The sequence below is a fragment of the Sylvia atricapilla genome, chromosome 1 (assembly GCF_009819655.1).
Source record: "Sylvia atricapilla isolate bSylAtr1 chromosome 1, bSylAtr1.pri, whole genome shotgun sequence".
Classification (NCBI taxonomy): domain Eukaryota; kingdom Metazoa; phylum Chordata; class Aves; order Passeriformes; family Sylviidae; genus Sylvia; species Sylvia atricapilla.
The window spans coordinates 135,507,707-135,528,614 of NC_089140.1; the positions used below are offsets into that span (position 1 = coordinate 135,507,707).

At 40.8% G+C, this 20,908-nt stretch overlaps 1 protein-coding gene across 1 annotated transcript in view; it reads right to left on the reverse strand.

Annotated features, from left to right (window-relative positions):
* SYBU (syntabulin) overlaps nt 1-19,964 on the reverse strand; it is a 39,936-nt gene extending 19,972 nt beyond the window's left edge. The window contains exons 1-3 of the mRNA XM_066334903.1: nt 19,856-19,964; nt 19,485-19,671; nt 5,956-6,153 (exon numbers count right to left, since the gene is read on the reverse strand). Coding sequence (XP_066191000.1) covers nt 5,956-6,153; nt 19,485-19,671; nt 19,856-19,882 — 412 coding nt within the window. The 5' untranslated portion in view covers nt 19,883-19,964. The remainder of the gene's footprint in view (nt 1-5,955; nt 6,154-19,484; nt 19,672-19,855) is intronic.
* Nucleotides 19,965-20,908: the final 944 nt, after the last annotated feature.

Here is a 20,908-nt window from a genome sequence, read left to right on the forward strand (position 1 = left end):
CCTCCCCATCTGGTTTCAGTTACTCAGGGAACCCGGGCTGTTGCTCTCCCCCTTTTCACTTGCAGCTTCCTCTGTACCTGTCAGAGAACCTATGCTCTACACTTATCAATAAACATTGTCAGATCAAGAGATTCTTTGTTATTAATTCAAGTAATTTAAGGGAAGAACTAATGGTCAGTCATAGATGAGATGTTCCATCATTTAGTATCAACTCAATTCACTTGGTCAATCTTCAGAACTTTTTTTGTTCTATGACCAATTATTTAAAGCACACTGAACCTGGTGTAGCTCATTTCCTAATTTCAGCATTCTTATGCATGTGACACCAGCCACATATCTAAGTAATTGAATATTCCTAGGAATGGAAGTATGGATTTTCCAATTTCACCACTCAAGTATGGTTACCACTGGTTGCAGGATGGGAACATGGTGTTCACTGATTAAATACTGCATTTGTAACCTGGTTAAATGTTCTTTAACATACCCTTGTTCTAAATTATCCCTCCCCCAGTAAAAGAGGCAGTCTTGGAATGTGGGTTATGAGATGCTGTTAATAAGTTACAGAAAGAAGACAGACATCAGTCTTCTCATTGTTCTTACCTTTGTAGGATGGAATCAAGAATGCAAATTTGTTTTAAGGATCACTCAAGGCACTTTGCTATCTCCAAATAAAGGTTTTCCATTGGTTTTGGTTTGGGGTTTTTTTCAAACAACCAAACAGTGTGCTTAGTGTTAGAATACACAGTACACCATCAGCATTTTAAGAAATGTCTCAACATAATAGGTAGATGTCCTAGCCAGTAGTTAAAAAGATTAGTGAATTTCTTTGTGTGCCAAAGGAATTGTTCAAGTTAGCACATTCTGCAATTTGGTTTTTGTATTCTGTACTGCTGCTCCTGAACAACAGGGACAACAGATCTATTATTTTCCAACTGCTAGCAGAAGTTTTGTACAGAGAATAAAGAAAAGTCATGCAAATACCAGATACAATGTTCTTGGATAAACGTGCTGGTAAAACATGTCTTTCTAATGTTTTATCAAATTTTCCAAGATAAAACTAACTCCTATCATTGCAAAATGATGCAATCAGAAGGAAACTTTTGACAGTGAAATAGATTTCCAGAATTGCCTGTTAAGACAATCCTCTCACGGAACTTACACACCAATACATGTTTTTCAAGTGAAGCACATACACACACATACATCAGTCAGACACTATTCCCACACTGTCATACTGAAATGAGGGAATGAGTTGACAAAAGGCCTGTAAAATAATACAGCCAGATGTCAGGAATATAACCTAAATCAAAACCACTATGTTTTGTTTCTAAAATAACCAAAGCAACTGCCTTTAGAATACAGACAGACATGCCTGTAAAATAGCACTATGGATTAATTTATCTGCTAATTTTACACTAATGGATTAACTAGTCACTAGTCCTTGCTTCCACAGGGGACTCCCAGAAATAAGTTCCTGGATGTTTAGTGTCCTGGGAATCTAATCCTCACACAGCAGACAATTAGAAAAACCCCAAAACAACCTCAAACTTCAGGAAAAGCATTATGTTTTAACAGCTAGATTTGTTAACAGATAAACATATTTTGCAGCTAACACTTGCATTCTTCTCTGATCTGTTTGGCTTATTTGAGTTCTAGTCTTAATATTTTTAGTTGTCTAGGGTTATTTTCCTTGCCTCCTTTTTGATCACAATCAGGTCCAACACTGACTAAAAAACCACCTGCACCTATTGAGTACTCACAACCAAGTAAGGGCAATACATTCTACTCCATTTGTCTCTCCTAAAACTCCTAATAGCCCTAAAGCCCTCAGAGATTAATCTGTTCAGACTGGGACACCCTATTCCAAGGCTCATTCGTGGTGACAATAAATTCACTGGGAAAAAGTAGAAAACACATGTTGAGTACAAGATCACTTTGCCTTCTACTTATTATTTGTTAAATAACATTTTTAGTTGAATAATGATTGTTAAAAGATACTTATTTTTTTCAATATACCTTCATTTTTATGAACTTAAGGGGTAAGAAAGGGCAGGAAAAACTCAAATTGTGCCTTGCAACTACTTAACTACAGACCTGGTTGATGCACCGTTTAAAACACAGAAGAAGTCCAGCAACACAGGATTACAGAATTGCTGGGAGTTAAAAGGGACCTTTTGAAACCACCCAGCCCAATTCCCCACTCAAGCCAAGTCTAGCTGGAACAGGCTGTCCAGGACCATATACAATTGAGTTTTGACTGTATCCATGGATGGAGATTCCACAGCTTCTCTAGGAAAGGTGTGCCAGTGTCTGTCCACAGAAAAAAAAAACAAAATGTTTTCTTGTGTCCAGATGGAATTTAATGTTTTTCAATTTGTGCTCATTGCCTATTGTCCAATAAACGTAGGTGCTCTGTGTGGTGTAAGCCTCTGAGACTTTCTCATTAATCTGAACAGAAAAAAGTTTTAATGTCCAAACTCCGAGCGATGACCCTTCTTGAAACATAATCCATAGCAGTTCAATGACACTGAAATACAAAATATTACTATTTTAACCAGATTCAGTAATAAATGGCCAAATGTTTTATTAGCAGTGAAAAAAACCAAATGCTTTTTGCACAGTCCTTTGCTACCTGGAATGTTTATTATTGTACCAAGATGGGAATGACAGCCAATCCTTACAAGATTGGGGAGCTGACCCTAACTGGGGCTCACCTAGGGCTCTTTTTGTGCAGTGGTGTTTACACCTCTATTCTGCAGGATGCTGAAGGTGCTAAAAGGTCTGGGACAGCCTTTGTATGTTTTCCTTAGGACTTAATAATTTCATGTGAAACTTCAGCAATTCTGTGGGCTCTAAGAAACAGCTCCAACAGCAAACATTCAGTAAACTGTCCCAAGTGTGCCTGTAACACCAAAAGCAGGACCAGAACTTTACAGAAATGCTGAACACAGCTGAGTAGATGCCCTTCTCAAGTTCTGATGCTCACAGAGATTTAAATACGTGTGTCTGTTAGTTTAAACATGCAAGACTTCTAAAAGTTATTGATACAACTCTGCTAAAGAGTCTCTTTTTTATTCATGTCTTTGAAAGATGCAGATTTTGAATCCTCTCATTAAGCTTTCTAATGGAAATCAAAAAAGAAGATGGGAAAGACTTCTCAAAGGAAGCAAAACAATTCCCACAGTTCTCAACAGGATGTGGACATGAACTACACGAATTCAGGAGGGATCTTTCTAGGACTACACAAGAATGTGGGCATGTAGAAATGCTTATGGTCCTGTTTATTCAATTATAAAAAACTGTAGGATTCAGCACAGCATCTTGATACAAAACTAAGACCAATGTTAATTCTCTTTGTGCCTTTTTGTGAGGGCATCTTCTGCAACACATTTTGTTTTGCTTTTAACATTATATAAATCAATCACATCTAAGAGAAGGACCAACTTCTAAAATCCAGAAATTAAAAGGCTTATAGCTACCTCTGATAGTGGAAGTTCTATTATCTTCCTTAATGTTCCTGTTGTCTCCATCCTTCCCTGGGAAAGCAGGCACAGGTTTTAAGCCAACTTCACTTCTACACTGCTCTGAATCAGATTTAATGTGCACTAAAAACCATTTTCATCTCTCTCAAATGAATAATTTCTCCATGATTATAAATATTTTATAGGTTTAGCAAAAGCATCCCAGGATTATGTATGGTTCTCTATGCCAACTACATAAAATATGAATGATAGCCAAATCTACTTTGTTAATACTTCAAGAGGTGAAGATGGCTTAGACTCATATAGGCCTTAGGCTGTTTGAGAGGAAAAAGGCTATGTGTATTTTGTATTCTGAAGTACAGAAAAGAAAAATGAAGTGATGTTACTAGAGAAGCAGAAATGTATCAGAGCTTGGGAATAGGCCAAAAACATCCCAGAGTTCATTCTCATTGCTATCCCTTTCTGACATTTCCTGAATTGTCTAAATATTTGTCTGTTTCTTCTGAGATTCAGCATGTTCCCAGAAAACAATTATGGAAACAGACAGATTTCAGCAAAATGACGGGAATTTTGAAGGTGCACAGTGATTGATGTACTTGTGTAAAAAATGTAGTGCAGGACATGGTAAAAAATAGTGGCAGGCTGGATTTTTGTCTCTTATATATCTGACTCCTCCTATGTGGTCATTGTCACAAGCCATTTCAGATTAATATGAAGTAGATCAAGAAGGGCTTTTGGTAAAGAGAAAATTGCACACAGTATCTTTTATATATGACAAGGACATGTTGCTGTTATTTTCCTCCATATCCCACTTCCCTTCTACAGATCCCTTGTTACTCTTTACCATGTTTTGCTACAGGGTGATGCCTCCTCTTTGCACAATGGCTACATCTTCTCAACTGAGTTACCACAAATTCTCGTGCAAGTAGGTCATGGGGAAGGGACTGGGTCCAGCTGAAGTCATAGAATGAGACAGCAATGGAAGAAAATCACAAAAATCACATCAACCCCTGTGGCCAACACTGAGGAAAATGAACCCCCGCTGTCTGACATATTCCTCACTTGTGTCCATTCTCATACTGGCATGATTTCAAACAGCTTTTCACTAAGAAAGTGTGAGAGATTTGGCAGGAGAAACGTAGAAGTACTCCGTAAAACAGACCTGGTTACTGAATATTGCAAAAGACTAATACCTTCATATTATAAGGCATTTTAAATATAAAACTGAAAATAGCGAATTAATTGATTGAAAAAGGTGCATAACTCTTTTCCATGAGTACACAACTCTTCATTAGAAAAAAACTTCTGCACTCATTATTCACATTTTGCTAAGTGACTTTCACACTCACGAACAAAATGGCTGTAGTAGCCACAGCTGCAGATTTGACTGTCATATACCACATTCACTGCAAAAACCCTGTAAAATATATTACCTATCACCCACTATGCACAGCAATGGGAGACTGGGAACACTCACGTAACATGGTGCTATGAAATGAGCCAAAGAACCTTCAGAGATAGTGGTAAATCAGATTTAATCAACCCTTCCAATGACCAAGCCAGTGAAGGGATTTTCCAACAGATTTTCCACTGTTTCTGGATTAAACATGGTGCTGGCAAATCTGGCTTTTCATAAAAGTATCTAAATTGCTTCCAGAGGTAAAATGACTCTGGAAACAATATAGCCAGGAGGTACCTGCGCTTATAAACCATGCCAGTTCTGCAGCTGGCTATGTACAGGGCCAGCTCTGGCTCCATGATTAATTAAATAGCAGCACAAATACCCTGACCATTTGTAATCAAGAGCTGTCTGCACATGAATCAAATGATATAAAGTATTTTATATCTACTCACTAAAAGTACAGGAACCAGTGGCACATCTGGGTATTTACTCTTGGATGTGTGACAAGCAGGTGCTGACTTAGCTGCTGGTCTGAGGTGGCCCATTAGCCCAAGGCACTGGGACATACACTCTTGATTCAGCCATTGCAGTACAGATCCAAATCTGCCCAACTCCCACACACAGGCTGCCTGTCCTCCTGCCTTGGCCTGACATCTTGTATCCCCAGAGCTATCAGAGCCCGGCAGCACAAAATTTAGGCAGGATGCAATAATAAATTGAAGGACATCACAAGATTTCTTTTTCTTATATTAAAAGTAATTTATCTTTGGGCACTGAAATATGTGTGTAATTACTATTAAGCAGAATAAAATCCATTTCAGCTATTTGACATCACCATGGAGCCTCATAAAAGAAAGTGAAGGTGTCAGTTGATTATATTTTAATGAAAAAGACAATAACAAAAGGAGGTTTATATCTTTCAGGTGGCTCCACAGAAGGAAGCCAACTATTTTATTTACTATCAGCATTAGTGGTATCACAGGTGGCACAACACAGCATGTATGTAGACACCTGTAAATACACCTGTCAATTAGAAAGTGTAATTAAGGAAATGAAAGGAATTATACTCACCAGGCTTTACAAGGCTTGTCTTTGTCTCCTTCTTATATCGAGCCAGCTGCGTATTCCCTTCACTCACTGAGCCTGGACTGAATTTCTTCCTGGAGAAGTCTCCATCACTACCAGTGCAAAAACTGATTGGACTGTTTCCAGCATCAGAAGGAGTCTTAACTGGAGATACTGACTGGCTACTAGGACAGCCAGTGTCATCTGAAGAGAAAAGGGAAAACATCAACATTTCTAACTAATAAGTATATGAAAGTTGGCAGAATAAAAGAAAGAATGTTTGAACTACAACTCTTTACAGTAAGTGATAAGTACAACCTTGGCTATGAAACCTGGTGAGAAGCTGTTTGTTTCACCTATTTTGTGAAGAAATCTTGACTACCTTATGGCAAGCTAAAAGGGCAAGCACTTGTTTTACTCAGTCTGATAAAATACAAAATCAGGGGCTACGTAATGAAAATTCCTATCTAAGATGAATTCCTTTAACAGGGTTAGGGAATATTGCAGCATGAAGACACACGAGACACAAATGCACACTGGCTGCAGAGGAAGCATGGGCCACATGCTCTCCTTTAAGAAAGGTTCTGATATCTGGACAACAACCTACAGCCCACATGCACGAAGTCAGGAATTTCATGTAACTGGAAATAACACAGGTTCCTCAAAACTGCCTTTCCTTTAAAAGCAACCGTGATCATAGACCTCTTCTATTCATGACAAGTGGCTGTGAGGTACCTGGTTTTGAAGAGAGTGGGTTATACACAGATTGCTTTTGTTTAAAGCTGAATTCCTCTGAGGGCACACCAGTGCTCCAGGGCATCAGTAGCCACTCTGGGAACAGGCTCCTGACCTCCAGGGATACAAACACTCCAGCTCTTAACAACTGAATGTAAAGTAAGCAGGCTGATTTTAAATGAAATCCACATATCAAACCCCAACTTCATCTAATCACATTCCATGCCATCTGGAGTAATTGCAGTTCCCCTGAAAGTCATGGTGGTTTAATTGATACACAACAAAACCAAACACGCTACTCTGACTCTTCTGGAGAAATCGAATTGTTCTTTCCCAGGACAAAATGAAAGCTGCCATCTAAATTATGCAATTGCACTCTTCTCCTGAAGCATTATCTTTAGCTAATACAAAACCCAAAGAAGTACCTGCAACTGAGCCAAATAATTTGCATGACTGTTTTGCACTTACCTCTTCCACCCTGCTCATAATGTAGGTCAAGGCTCATTTTGCACTAAGCTTTGCATGGGCCTATTGATTTAAGTCAGTGCATGACTGTGCATTTATGAGGCAGAAGGGACATCCCATGTCTATCTAACACCTTTCTGCCCACCTCCCCTCTGCAGGAAAGAACAGCTTCTGCTTTTGTTAGCTATGGCTCCCTCAATATGGTAGAAAAACTTCATCCTTTCACATGATCCAGTTTTCCTTCATGCCTGGGCAGTTCTACCCTCACTCATCTGTTCCAATGTTCTGCTTCTCATTTCTCCATGTCCTGCCTTCAGTCCCAAGCAAGGTACCCACAGGTGCTGACTGTCCAGGGCCAGCTGCAGCATTAGGCTGTAGGAGCAGCCAGCAGCCTGAGGTGTTGCATCCCAGGCCTCTGCAAGTGCCAGGAACGATGCCAGGCTAAGGGGCAACCCAGCCTACTGCCAGAAACACCTCCCAGGGCACCAAGGAGGCACCAAGTAATAGTGCAAAGCACCTAATCCAGCTTAATCATATTTAATTCTCTCAAATCGTCCCAATTAAGCCAAGAAGCATCTCTTTTTGCCAACTTGCTGCTGCCATCTGCAACTCAGAATTAGTTCCTAGCAAAATACCAGAAAAGAGAAAACTGCTAATAAGCTTTTCAGCCTCTCCCTCCATTCATCCTGACTAGTGCAGGATTGCTGCCCACATGACTATAGTTTACTTTTTATCCTTTCCATTCTCATCAACATCACAATATAACTCAACACAAAGAAGAGAGAAGGAGGCAATTTCTTCCCAGATCAGTATCTGTTTCCCTTTCTCCAATATTTGGAGTCTCTTCTGCAATCTGAGTGAATGTTACCTGCAGGATAGTGGCTTAGCACCACTGAACGAGCTCCTGAATTGCATTTAAACAGCTGCTTTATCTATGTCCAAAGCATCCTCTCTTTAGAAGCACACAAACATTTATAACCAAATATATTCAGAAATAAGTGACAACTTGTGCAATTATGACTTTTCTACTTAGATGTTTTTGTATGTGTATTAGTTCCCAAACTTTATGTTAGAACAAAAACCAAAAATCCCCCCTCAAAACAAACAAACCAACCCAGAACCCAAGCTAACTCCCCTTCCAAAACCTCCCACCCAAACCCACAAAAAACTATTTTATCTCATCTCTCCATCAACACAGTTACTGTAATACCTGCACAGGTTCTGCAGACCTCACAGATCTGTTTTATATGGGAGAATTTATATAGAAGTAACTCCCAAAGATACAGAGATGCAGCCTGGAAGAACCACAGGAGCTGATAAAATTTTACACAATAAAAGACCTAAACTACAGTGTTAAAAATGGGGGTGTTAAAACCCCAAATGTGTAAAACTAACTACAATTAGGGAAAAGGTAGCTAAAGAACATATACTAAAATAGCATAAAAAATGTTTTATTTAGCACCCCCCAACACTACTTGTGATATCACAGTGACATTGTACCATCAGATTATGTCATATCTACACATCCTTGTTTTACTGTTAAGAATTTCAGCTTTCAGTGGAACAGGGCATTAAAAAAAACAAAAACAAAAATAAAACAAAAACAAAACAAAAAAACCCAACAACAACAACAACAAAAAAAACAAACAAAAAACCCCCCAAAACACAAACAAACAAACAAAACAACAACAAAAGAGCCTGGCACAAAGAAGAATAGCTCTTCTCTACTCATATCCCTTGTACCCTTTAGATACATGAATAACCAGGTGAGCACTCCCACTCCAGCTGCAGTAAATGAATGATTTTATTGTACTCTCTCTTCTCTGATAGTTAATTTTTATGTAATGTACAACTTCTAATCCTTCTACTACTATTATCCAAAAACATAAAAAAATTATAAATTTTCCAGAACTAGGGCAAGCTGTAGAGAAAGGTTTTTCTGCGTCAGCCTTTTGACTAATGAAAAGGTTTGGTACCAACAGAATGGAAGAGCTGTCAATGAAACCCTGGTGAAGCTCTGCTGTACATTGTGGATCCACCTGACACACAGTTCACCCTCCTGGCGCAAGGAAAAGTCCTGGTGAAGAGTGAGATGCTCTCTAGCTGCTTACTGCCAGCCAAATCACCTGCACCTACCTTCATCTTTCCTGCTACTGAAACTTTAACAGGCTAATTATTTTTATTTAATACTGTAGGTGAATTCCCCACAGGAGAGCAGCAGACTTTCCCATGGAACCTGACATGCAGCTGATTCCCCCTCCATCTCCAGAGAGCCTGATCACCCTCCCTGCTCACTGCTGCAGCAACCCTCTGCTCCTCACCTGCAAGCAGAATGTGACTGCAGCAGAGTGCATTCAGTATTCCCCTGGACCTGCAGGACTCTCCTAAACCCTGCTGGAAACTCTGATGGAAGAAGTGAAGACCTCCACCTATCCAGAAATGGGCCAAGATAAGGAATCTTTTTTAAAAAAGTGGGTAACAGGAGCAGATGAGCCCACAATGGGATCTTCTTTCTGATATGTGCATCCGGTTTCTAGCAAGGTCAGTTAAGGATTCAATCCTGTAACTCAACAGCAGTTTTGCCCCAGTAAAAGGACTTCAGACCTAGACTCCTCAGGAAAAGAGGCAGACCTGATTTACCTTCTCAGGCACATCAGCATCAGGAAGACAAAAAAGAGACTGGCAAATAGTGCTGTGAAAGCCTGTACTTCTGATCTTGCTTGAATTTACTTGCACAAGAGGTAAAATCGCATGAATTTATAACACATGACTTCCACTGCTTTCTTTCATAGTGTCTTTTTTTTTTTTTACAGGGGCCTCCTAGAAACATTCTGGGAGTAAACTTTTCCTTTGAACATCAGCTGGATTTCATCACTTGAAATTCTATGTCCAAGCCCCCTCCCAGATCAGACATGCCTGCCAAGTTTCAAAGCCAAGCACGGGATAGTTGTCTCCTCAGACAAGCCATCAGGAAAGCTGCTCAGAGCACTCTGACATTTGCATGCCCTGACTAACCTTAGAATAGTAAAATAAAAATATAAACAACAGTATTAAAGATAATAATACTCTGAACAATTGACAAAAATACTGATTTAGGCTGTATGTTGAGATGTGATGATTTTCTCAGCAGAGATATCTTAGAAGGTTCACTAGAATATGCCTTAGAACCTTCTTTTAAAAACTACTGCCTTTTCCTAAAGACTTCAAGAAACATTTACTTATACAACCTCCTTATATAACACATCTAAATAATTAATGATGCTCTCACTGAGGAAGCACTGACTGCTTTTTACTTTCACTCCTAGCTGCCAGATCGAGTTAGGCACTCCTGTGACACTGACTGGTCCAGTTCCTGCCTGATCCCTTTTCACTGTCCAACACTTGTCTCCTCCTAAGGGTCCCCTGACCAGTGTCCAGGCTGTACACAGTCTGCATTTCCACCAAGAAATGCAGATTCTAGAATTAAACATGTGACTCTAATGACATTTTAAACATTCAGTGTACCCAGACAAAAACAATTTCCTGGCTTTTACCCTATGGTTACGTTTCCATTCATCCCAGGATCTGTCAGCCTGGGTAGCCACAGCACTGCCAGGAAGGTGCACTGCAAGCTGGCAATTGGCAGTGAGGGTACCACAAAGGGTAATTTTGCAGGGTAATCTCCCAGTCTGCTTGTCTGCCTCACCTTTTTTGACCCTCAGTTTTTGAACTGTTTTGGTCTTCTCGTCATGGCTAGCCTTGTAGCACAGGGGTGTTTATGCAATTATGAAAGCTGCTGACACCAAAGGGAATCGAGCACCTGCCTTCCACCTGTAAGTCTCTTTCTGTATTAAAAGGAGATAAAAAGGCTCTCTGGAGGAGCCAGAATGACATCCCCGTTCAGGCTAAGTCATCCCACGAGTCTGAGTCACTGCCTGAAGGGTCTCAGCTCTCTCCAAGGACTAACACAACCACTGCTCTGACCTGGGCAGCTGGACCAGTGAGAGTAAGGGCTCAGTGCCCAGGCAGAGAAAACTGCTGATGGGAGATTCACAGAGTCATTCTGGAAGAAGTGAGAAACACAGTAAGTGCAGCAGACAAAACACAACAGTATAAACTTAGTCATACACATAGAAAGGCAAAGGTAGGAGCATATTCACATCCACACCAGGAGGGTCTCAATAGGCAAAAATCCTACCTCATACCTCCAGAGGCACCCTCACCTTGCCAGCAGCACAGCCTAAGAGAGCACAGACTAAGGTAAGAAGTGGGAATATTCTCATCAACTTCTGACTGTACTAAAACTTTTCATTTTTACTGAGGCCATTCCAGTACGTGATTGTATGTACTCTGTAAGTTTAATAATTTGCTAGTGACAATCTGTTGCTTATAAAATCACACGGACTGTAGAAAACAATATTAATTAACTTCGCTAAAGGCAGAGTCTTAAAAATGCTACTAGTTTTAGTCGTCCTGATCAATTTAAAAGTAATTTCTTAGCTGTTTTGAAGATCTGTTTGGCTCGGTATTTGATTTCTCAGACTACGACGTACTTGTGAGGCAGGTCTCTTACCAAAAGTCAAACACACTAAAGCACAGCTGAAGCGCATAGACAACTACAGCAGTGCCAGAAAAAAAAAAAGCAGGCCTACTTATGCAAAACCCTGCCATGCAAATAATTTCCACATTTAATCTCGGTGTCTCTGCAGGCAAAACCTGAATTAACTATGCTCCATTTTGCTTGTGAACAAAGGCTGGCTAGCAGCTCCACCACTCCCTGAGGTCACCTACAGAGGCTTTGCAAACTCTTGTCCTTAAAGGATTTCTAGACTCCAACAGATAAATACATGGCTGCTGGGAACAGTCCAGCTTCAAAAAAGAGGCTGGATGAATGATCTCCACAGGTCCCTACAACCTACATGCTTTTTTTTTCTGTCAGATATTCCACATCTGGAGAACACCCTGCTATTCCCAGTCCATCTTTCGAACTAGAACTTTTGACTGTAATGTTCTAGTCATAAAATCTAACCCAGTAAAATCAAGACTAAACACCTTCAACTGGTTGCTGAGGATCATCAGTGTACAGGCAACTTTTACACCTGTTGCTCACCAGCCCCTTTGAGCTGGCTCCTGTCACACCCACGGGCTGAACTGTGCTGAAAATTTAGTATGAGAACTGCCCACTGATTTTGGTAAGAGGCCCCCTCTGCTCAGTCACCACATGTCAGGAATGCTAACAGGCTGAGATTATACAGAAGAGGAGAGAGGAAGGTGAAAAAAGATGGACTGACCTGCTCCAAAGCTTAAGCATCTTTTGCAATACAGGATTTCACATAAACATGTTTTTATAGGTATCTACTCTTGATGTCTGACTGTAAAATTGCTAAGTCATACTGAAGTAGCTAATTTTAATTGATTTTGGCAGCAAATCTGCCAATGTTCCTTCTACTTGAACATTTCACTAACAAACAGGACTGAAATGAGCTCTGTCAAAACATATGAAAAAGAAGAGGACTATATAATTGTGGCTTACTGGCTTTGTCATTACATTTATAGCCTCAGTACTGGTGTATTACAGAAGAGAACCATAAGGGTTTACTAGTAAAAATACTAATAAAAATAAGTGCTGTTACTAGGGGAGCTGTGGTCAGGAATAGCACAGCTCCCTGAGTTACATTATCACGTCACAGAAAACATCAGGACAAGGGGTTTAAACCGATAAAAGACTGAAAAATCTATTTGAAAATTTTTTTAAAAAATTTTAACTAAATGTAAGGACAGGAAAGAATCTAAAAAAAAAGACAAAAGTCTTTTCTGTTTAGTATGGGTTTAAGCAATTTAGTAGGCCTCATTAATCTTTTCTGAGGACAACAGCTGGAAGTGGAACCTCTGCTGCTACCTCTGGTGGGAAAGCACTGACTGCAACCAATATAAGAAATACTATACATATAATATTAAGTGACATATATGTCATATATGCGCATATATAGATGGGTTTCTGTGGCATTTTATGTTGTTTATTCCATTATGGAGCAAAGAAAGAAATCAGAAATATTCTTTCCAGTTTTGAAGGTACCATTTTTGGAAATAAAAATCTTCAACAGACCACAAAGAAATTTGTACCTATTCCTCAAATGGTGCAACATGTTATACTCATTTGGTCTTATATAGTTCTGCCTCCATGGCTAACAGCATATAACTGATTCTCACAGCTTCAACATCACCTCATAAGGTAGCTCTATTTATCTTCTCATAGAAAGAAACAACATATATTCTATCCATTGTTGTTTTATGCATATTTTTCTTTTGACTATCCTCAAGCCCAGAGTGCACTTAGCAGCACCACAGAATCTAGTTACATACACTTCAAAACACTGAAAATTTCATAGATTTTCAAATGTAGTACATTTACATGTACAAATATAGTACATTTATATACTAATCCTATAAATGTAGAGCTAAAATGTGTAATATTTAAATTTCTCTTAAAACATCAAGATTCTCTTTTAACACAAAGTAAGTCCAAGGCTTCTGATTAAAGTTTCATTCCTGCTACAAGCTGTGATTTTCTTCAGAGTGCATGACAATATTCAACTCAATAGAAAGTTGCATGAAAAACACTTTAAAAAAAAAAGTACTGGATTATGCATTTGTAGTGAAGAAAATACTGGATACTGTTTAGAATTCAACCCATAGTACACAACAAGCTAGAACTAAAAGGGCAGTAGAAAGGCTGAGGTGTAGTAGAAAGGGTGTCTGTTCTCAGGACACCACATAAAACGTTCCAGAGAGAATGGGAACTGTCCTACTGACCCCACGAGGCTCTGGGTCCAGTTTTAAAGGTTCACTGTACTGACAGACACATGAAAAGGTGACAAAAAACATCCAAAAGGTCAAATAGTTTGGCTTCCAGATGTTGTTGTATGGCAAGAGAAACAAAAGGATTGTTACTTAGTCAGGGGGAATAAATACTAAAGTTGAAATGGAAGCCGGGAAAGGCCAAAACCTGGAGAACGAGCAGACTTTGCTCTTTAGTACCTAGGAACTTTTCTTATTTCCAGGCTTGGAACAGATCTCTGTGCCACAGAAACAGAACTGGTGGCTCATAATATGAAGCAATAATAAATTATTGCATGCAAGCTAGTCCAGCAGGAAATTCTCTAGGGAAGCAGCAGTGAGAAAAGGAAGCATGTCACCAGTGTCACCGTCATGAAAAAAGGCTAGATGTGTATTTTTGAGAGCAGATTTTGTTTCAGTGTTTTCATAAATTAATATCATAGCCATCACTGAATTGCCTTTAAAAGTGCCGCAAACAAAAGTGCTAGAAAAGACCTCTAGAAGTCTGAGGAAAAGGTAAAATGACTGTGGAAAAACATAGCATGAAGGACTGCAGGAAAGAGAATCTTTCACTATCACATACTTAAGATACTTGAGTATCACATACTTGAGAACTTTTAAGCATGTTTCTTTGAATCAGTAACTCAGAGTAAAAATCAACCAGTAAATCAACATAAACCAGTAAGGAACTACTTAAACAAAGTATTTTTTTCTTATAACAAGAGGCAAGAAGAATGAGAGAGCTCACTGTTTCCATAGTAATACATACATATATATACAAACAAATAATAGGAGCAATTACTTTCAGTAATTTAAACTAACTGTCTGGCCTCAGTCTGTTGACTTGTTAAAATACTAAAAATTTAGTTTTCTTTATCTATTTCTATTCAGGAATATATTTGTCAAAACACATACTTATTTAGTATAGTCTCCAAGACTAGTTGCTTTATAATGCAATCTCTTTCCATGCTCTAATAAAGAAATTGTCTACTGGAGTGCAAGAAGGTACAGCTTTTTTCTTCACTAATGGTTGTAGAACCTCTTCTTGTCTGTGGCAAGCAAAATGGGTTGTGCATTCACATGGACTTAACAAGCCTGCCTAAAGCCTACATGCTTTTTTGGACCCTCACTGTGAACTCAGCCCCAGCATCCACCAATAGCTGGGCCAACTGGCAAATAATCTCTGAGATCAAGGGGAGCGTGCACAGGAGCCACTGAGCAAGGAATGGCAGCACTGAGATTCCTGCTGCAGCACCCACACCCCAGGCTTACAGCAGCCACTCTACACGTGCACATTTATTGTGCCACACATGCAAAGGACAAGATTTAAATAAAATCTTTATCCCAGAAAAGAACAAATTATGAAACAAGGATTGAACTTGAATAGGCGTTGAACCAGATCTTGAAATTTTAAATAAAAAAGCAAAAACTAAGCTTCAACTTCTATTTTTGAAGGCTGCGTTGGAGTGAGTCACAGTCACTGATGTGCAGAGATGCTAATGGTTTTTAATAGCTCACAGGACTATTCAGTCTAATTAAAAAGGTGATTTACAGGTAAGCCAAAGAAAAGAGGAACTGTTTGTTACAGGTATAAACCAAATCCTCTGGCTCAAAAATTCCTTTGCTGAACTAATTATTAAATATACAAGTACTTCCTGCAAAGCTCCATCTTGGTTACCAAAGCTTTCTTACTGCATTCCCAGCTGAACTCCGGCAGCTGGCATCCTAGAAAAGGCTGAAAGAGAGCTTGGACATTGTTGTAAAGGTACCACGTAAGAATTCATCTTCATACAGAGATATTTAAAAGCAGAGCTATTCAAAAACCAAAAGCAGAAAAGGAAGTATATCCCAAACTAAAATAGTTTTTAAAAGAAAAGCTGAATACACTTACTGAGCTTAGCACAGGCTGACTTCAAACCAAGGACATGCACACCAAAATCAAGGATAGGGCTCCGCCCAAAGTGTATTTCCTACAAAGCAAACGCTAACTGGAACGACCAAAGGCCCATCAGCTGCTCTTCCATGGATTCATGGTCAGCAGGAGGTTTGTTTGAGATGCTCTGGATCACATTCTCTGCCCAACTGACAAGGTAAGTGCACACAGCCACTTGGAAGCCAAGTGCAACTCAGGAGAGAAACACACATGACACAGGCAAATGCTCAGTAGCAGCTGAGCCGCACAAAGCTGCTGGGAGAGTGTTTTTCCATCTTTTGACATCATATGAGTTCTATGGCCAACATCCAAGCCGAAGAAGAGAAGCACTCCCATAACAAATGACAACCAGGGCCCCAGATGCTCTAAGGTTTTAAGAAAGGTTTGTGCATGGTGAATGCAGATACAAAAAGCTGGGCTTGCCTACACGACATCCAGACATTCGCAACATCCACATTTGCAGAAACAAAGAATATTGAATACACATTGGATCAGGAATATCACAGATATGACTAACACTCTCACTGTGTTTCACACGGAGTTACAAAGCAAAACTGACATAAAGTCAACTACAAGTAATTGACCAACATGATCAAGTGAGGCTCTGATTCACTCACAGAAGACAAAGAGGGAGCTGATCATGCAGATTTAAACCTATCACAGCCAGAACTAACAACATCTTCAAAAGAAACTAAGCATTACAAAATGTCTCTTTTCTGTTGCCAAGAGATATTATTTGCTGTTACCACCATGCTTGCAGAACTGCCATGGTTCCCAAAACCAACATTAGGAATACCTACAAGATCTATTCTCATTTAGAGAGAAGGAACTCCAAGCCTTCACTTAGGCACTGGAGACCAGTGTAAGCACGCAGGAGAAATGGACATCATCAGAAGCTCTAGGGAATCAAACATCAAATACATATTTAACGAATTAGGGGAAAAAAATAATTTCTACTGGTATGAAAAGAAATCTGTGGATCATAACTGCTTGGTGTCAATAATAATGAATAAAAGGTAGAGAAAAACCTGACAAGAGAAGGGTAAAGAGGAAAGGAATTATTCCAGGGATCAATTCATACTATCTGCTGCTTATCAAGAACACTTTGGAATTTAACGCTCAAAAGAAATACAAAAGAGATATTTATCCAAATGCTCATGAGCTTTCTCATACTGCTACATTAGTGTTCCCATCTGCTCTCTTCTTCCAAATGTACTACTTGCTAACTTTAAATACCTTTTCTGCACATGTTACGTCTCAACTAAGAAGAAGCACCAGCGAGGCAGGTTAGGGGCTGTGGCTTCTCCACTCACCTCTCCACACATCTGTTCACCATCCCCTCCCCTAAAACAGGAATTAGCAGCCACCTGCTGCCCCTGGGGGATTTCACTCTAAATTAGACAAACTATGATAGAGAAGGATCCTAAGTGGAAGACAGGAAAGAGATGTCAGAGAATGAGGAAATCAAGTCAGTGACTGTTCTCATATCTGCATCTCAATGAAAAATCCATCAAACCTAGCAACAACTGAACCAGGGTCTGGGATGGAAGACAGTGCCTTGGCTGATCCATGGCTGTGCAAGGTCTGGAGACTCAGAGCAGCAAACCACATAGTATGCACTTGTATGGGGGCTGCAGGCAGCTTTAGAAACACAAAGCTCTCACATGGAGAAAAAAAAATCATCAAACTAAATCAATGCAACATTCATGAAACAATATAAAAGATGAATAAAGTAAATAAAAGAGATGAGCAGTTGTGCTTGAGATGCAGGTCAGGAGACCAGCATTGCATGCTGCAATACCTCTGTGAAAGGTGCCTTAAAACTGTCAAGCCATGAGATCAGACACACCCAGAATAAAAACAACGTGCTGCAGGGACTCAAGACAGCCAGTGCAGTGCAGTGGGACAGCAGGGGTATATGACAGTGGTAACTACTTGTTGAGTAGGTCTGAAGAACAGGGTACAAGCCCTAAAGATGAAAACAATGTCAGTGATCAAGACGAAAGGCTTGTCAAAACAGAAGGAAAAAAATCAGGATAAAAAGCAGCCGTTTGGGAGAGATCATAAAAATAACATATTTCTAGGAAGCTTCAAATGATTTTATTTCTTTGGAAAATGCAAACTCAAGCAGGTAAGGTGGAGGGATTAAAAAGGCATGGGAAAAAGACTCCAGCATTCTTACAATTCTGTGATGTTTGTTTAACACTCTGCATTGTTCATTAAACAATAACCAAATAGATCATTCCACTGAGCCTGAATTGCAAAATCTGGCAAAGCTAGACTCAAAACATGGATATTGTGTTTCTCATCTAAGAAAACTTGTACAGTGTGTTCAATACACTGGTTTTCATGAAAGGAGTTAAAAAAGCAATAACAATAATCTAATGCACTGTAGTAAAGACCAAGATAAATAAGAGCGTTCCTGTCTATTCCCAGGAACACCTCTGGTAACTGAAAATATGCACTAAAAAAGGAAGCTTGGGAAGTTGCTCTCATACAAACTACTGCAAAAAAACTTCTTATAATTCAGATTTTTAAATAGAGAATCACAGAATCACAGAAACATTTAGACTGTAAAGACCTCTGAAGTTGAGTCCAACCACTAACGTAGCACTTCCAAATTCCACCACTGAAAATGTTATGCTTTCCAAAAAACTGACTATTGAAAATTAATTTTTTCAAATCAAAAACACCTTTTAAATTGCCATAGGCATATAGAGTTCAAGGTATTCATAATGTGACTCTCAATTTTGTGACTCTCAATTAATGTCATTTACAGGGAAGAATTTCACTGAACTAAAAAATTACTCACCACTAGTAGGCATCTGAGTCTTTCACTGATAGTTGAGGCATTTAAATCATGCTAAACTCTACACAGGGCAAATATTTAGCATAAAAAAAATCGGTTTTCAAGTTGTCCCTCATATAATATTTTGAAGCACAAATGACTTTTTTTCGTCTACAGTTAGAGAGTAATAATTTACTTCTGATCAATCACCCATCCATTGCCCTCTCTGTAGTGAAGCCATCATGCCCAACTCATGCCTGGCGACACACTCATCAGTAGAAGCCTGAATTCTGAAATAAACAAAACTTATTTCAATGTTACAGTGAAGACTTCACCTACATATTCAGTTCTACGTCATGGAAATAATTGTCAAAAAAACCAAAAAGAATTGCAGCCTGATACCTTTAACAACAACTCCCCTGTTTTACCGACTTTTGATTTAAGGGCTTTTCAAAATGCCTTAATACCACGCTGCAGTCGTTAAGGCAAATCTTTCCCTTTAAAGCAAAGCTTCTGCCGCAATAAAACCGCGAACTTTTTTAGCACTGGATAGCAGAATTCGAAATGGAAACATCTGGTGTCGCTTACGGACACATATTAAAAGAACAGATACTAGATTTCCCTGGAAAAATCAATGGTTGCCCTTCCTCATGGGTAAAACGGATTGCTGATGCGGGCTCGATGGGAGCCCGGCACACGGATGCTGCGGCTGGGATGACAGCGAAGCCTCGGGGCTGGCCGTGCGGGGCACACCGTGCTCCCCGGGACCCCGAGGCTCGGGGGATCTCTCTGCGGTACCTGAGCAGAAGCTGTTGCTGCTGATAGTCCTGCCGGAGCCCGCGGTGGAACTGGGCGGGTTGAATTCCCGGCTTTCCTCTTCCGAAAAGGGCGATTCGGAAGCGGGAGATACCTTCTGCTGCGGCCGAAGGACCAGGCGGGGGATGCGGCTGCGGGACACCTCCTTTTCCAGCTGCGTCCTCTGCTCCTGCTCGGCAAGGGACACCCCGTCAGGAACCTCTCGGATGTACCCTCCTCCTTCCATCATCGAGGCAGGGGCAGGCAAATCCCGGCCCCTCCGCCCCCCCTCCCAGGGCGGGGGCAGGACGCGATTTGCCTGCCCCTGCTTCTCTCCCGGCTCGCCGCCGCCCCGTCCATCCCCGGCTGCTCACCTTGCCGCTCTCCCGCAGAGGCCCCATGGCTCCTCAGTGACGGCGCGGCCGGGAGCAGGCACCTGGCATGGGCGAGAGGGATGCGCTGAGGGGGCTGCGCTGCCGCTGCCGCTGCCGCTGCGGCGCTGGGGGTGGCGTTGCCCGGCCCCGCCGCTCCCCGCCCCGACACGTGGTGCCGCCGCCGCAGCGCCCGCGCCGCGCCCGCCCCCGGGAGCCGGCAGGTGCGGGCCGGCTCCTGCGCCCCGCCGGGCCCTGCGGCGTGGGCAGAGGGACACAGGGCAGAGCGCCGATGGTGCCCGTGCAAGTACGACGGGCATACAGCCTTGCGCTTTGCAAAACGCATCGTCAGATTTCTCTGCTTCTTAGTCATAGGATCAAAGACGTTTGGGAGGGACCTTAACAGTTATCTAGTCCTAACCTCCCCGGCCACGGGCAGGGACACTTCCCGCTAGACCAGGTTGCTCAGGCCCTTATCGAAGCTGGTCTCGAGCACCGTCCCGGCTGGGGCATCCACAACCTCCCTTGAGCAAGCTGTGCCAGTATCTCACCACCCTCACAGTAAAGAATTTCTTCCCAAAGTAAAGAATTTCCTCCTGTTGTTTTCCAGTAACGTGTTTATGGAACATGTAGAGAGACAAAAACTTAGTTGTTTCTGACATAGAAACATACTCGATCCTCAGATGATACATTGCATAGTATATTTAATTGTGGTATTTTCTCTCTTACCATTCATTGTGGTAATTGTCGTTGACCCTCCTATTGATTAATGCGCATGTGGTAACCTTGTTCATCTGCTCCCCAGGGAGGGTCTACTTGAGAAACAAGCATTAGCAGGACTACAATCTGGGCTATAAGCATATGCACACAATGGGTGAAAAGGACTGCTTTTCCACAAAAAAGGATGAGGAAATTCTCAATGTGACACTCACTTGAGGTTCCACATATATGTCTGCTTATAGGACTTAATGAGCTTGCAGAAGTTGTACTTTCAGCAATCATATTTTTGTGCAAGATTCCCTTTACATTTATGCTTCCCGCATCCTGGTTTTGGCT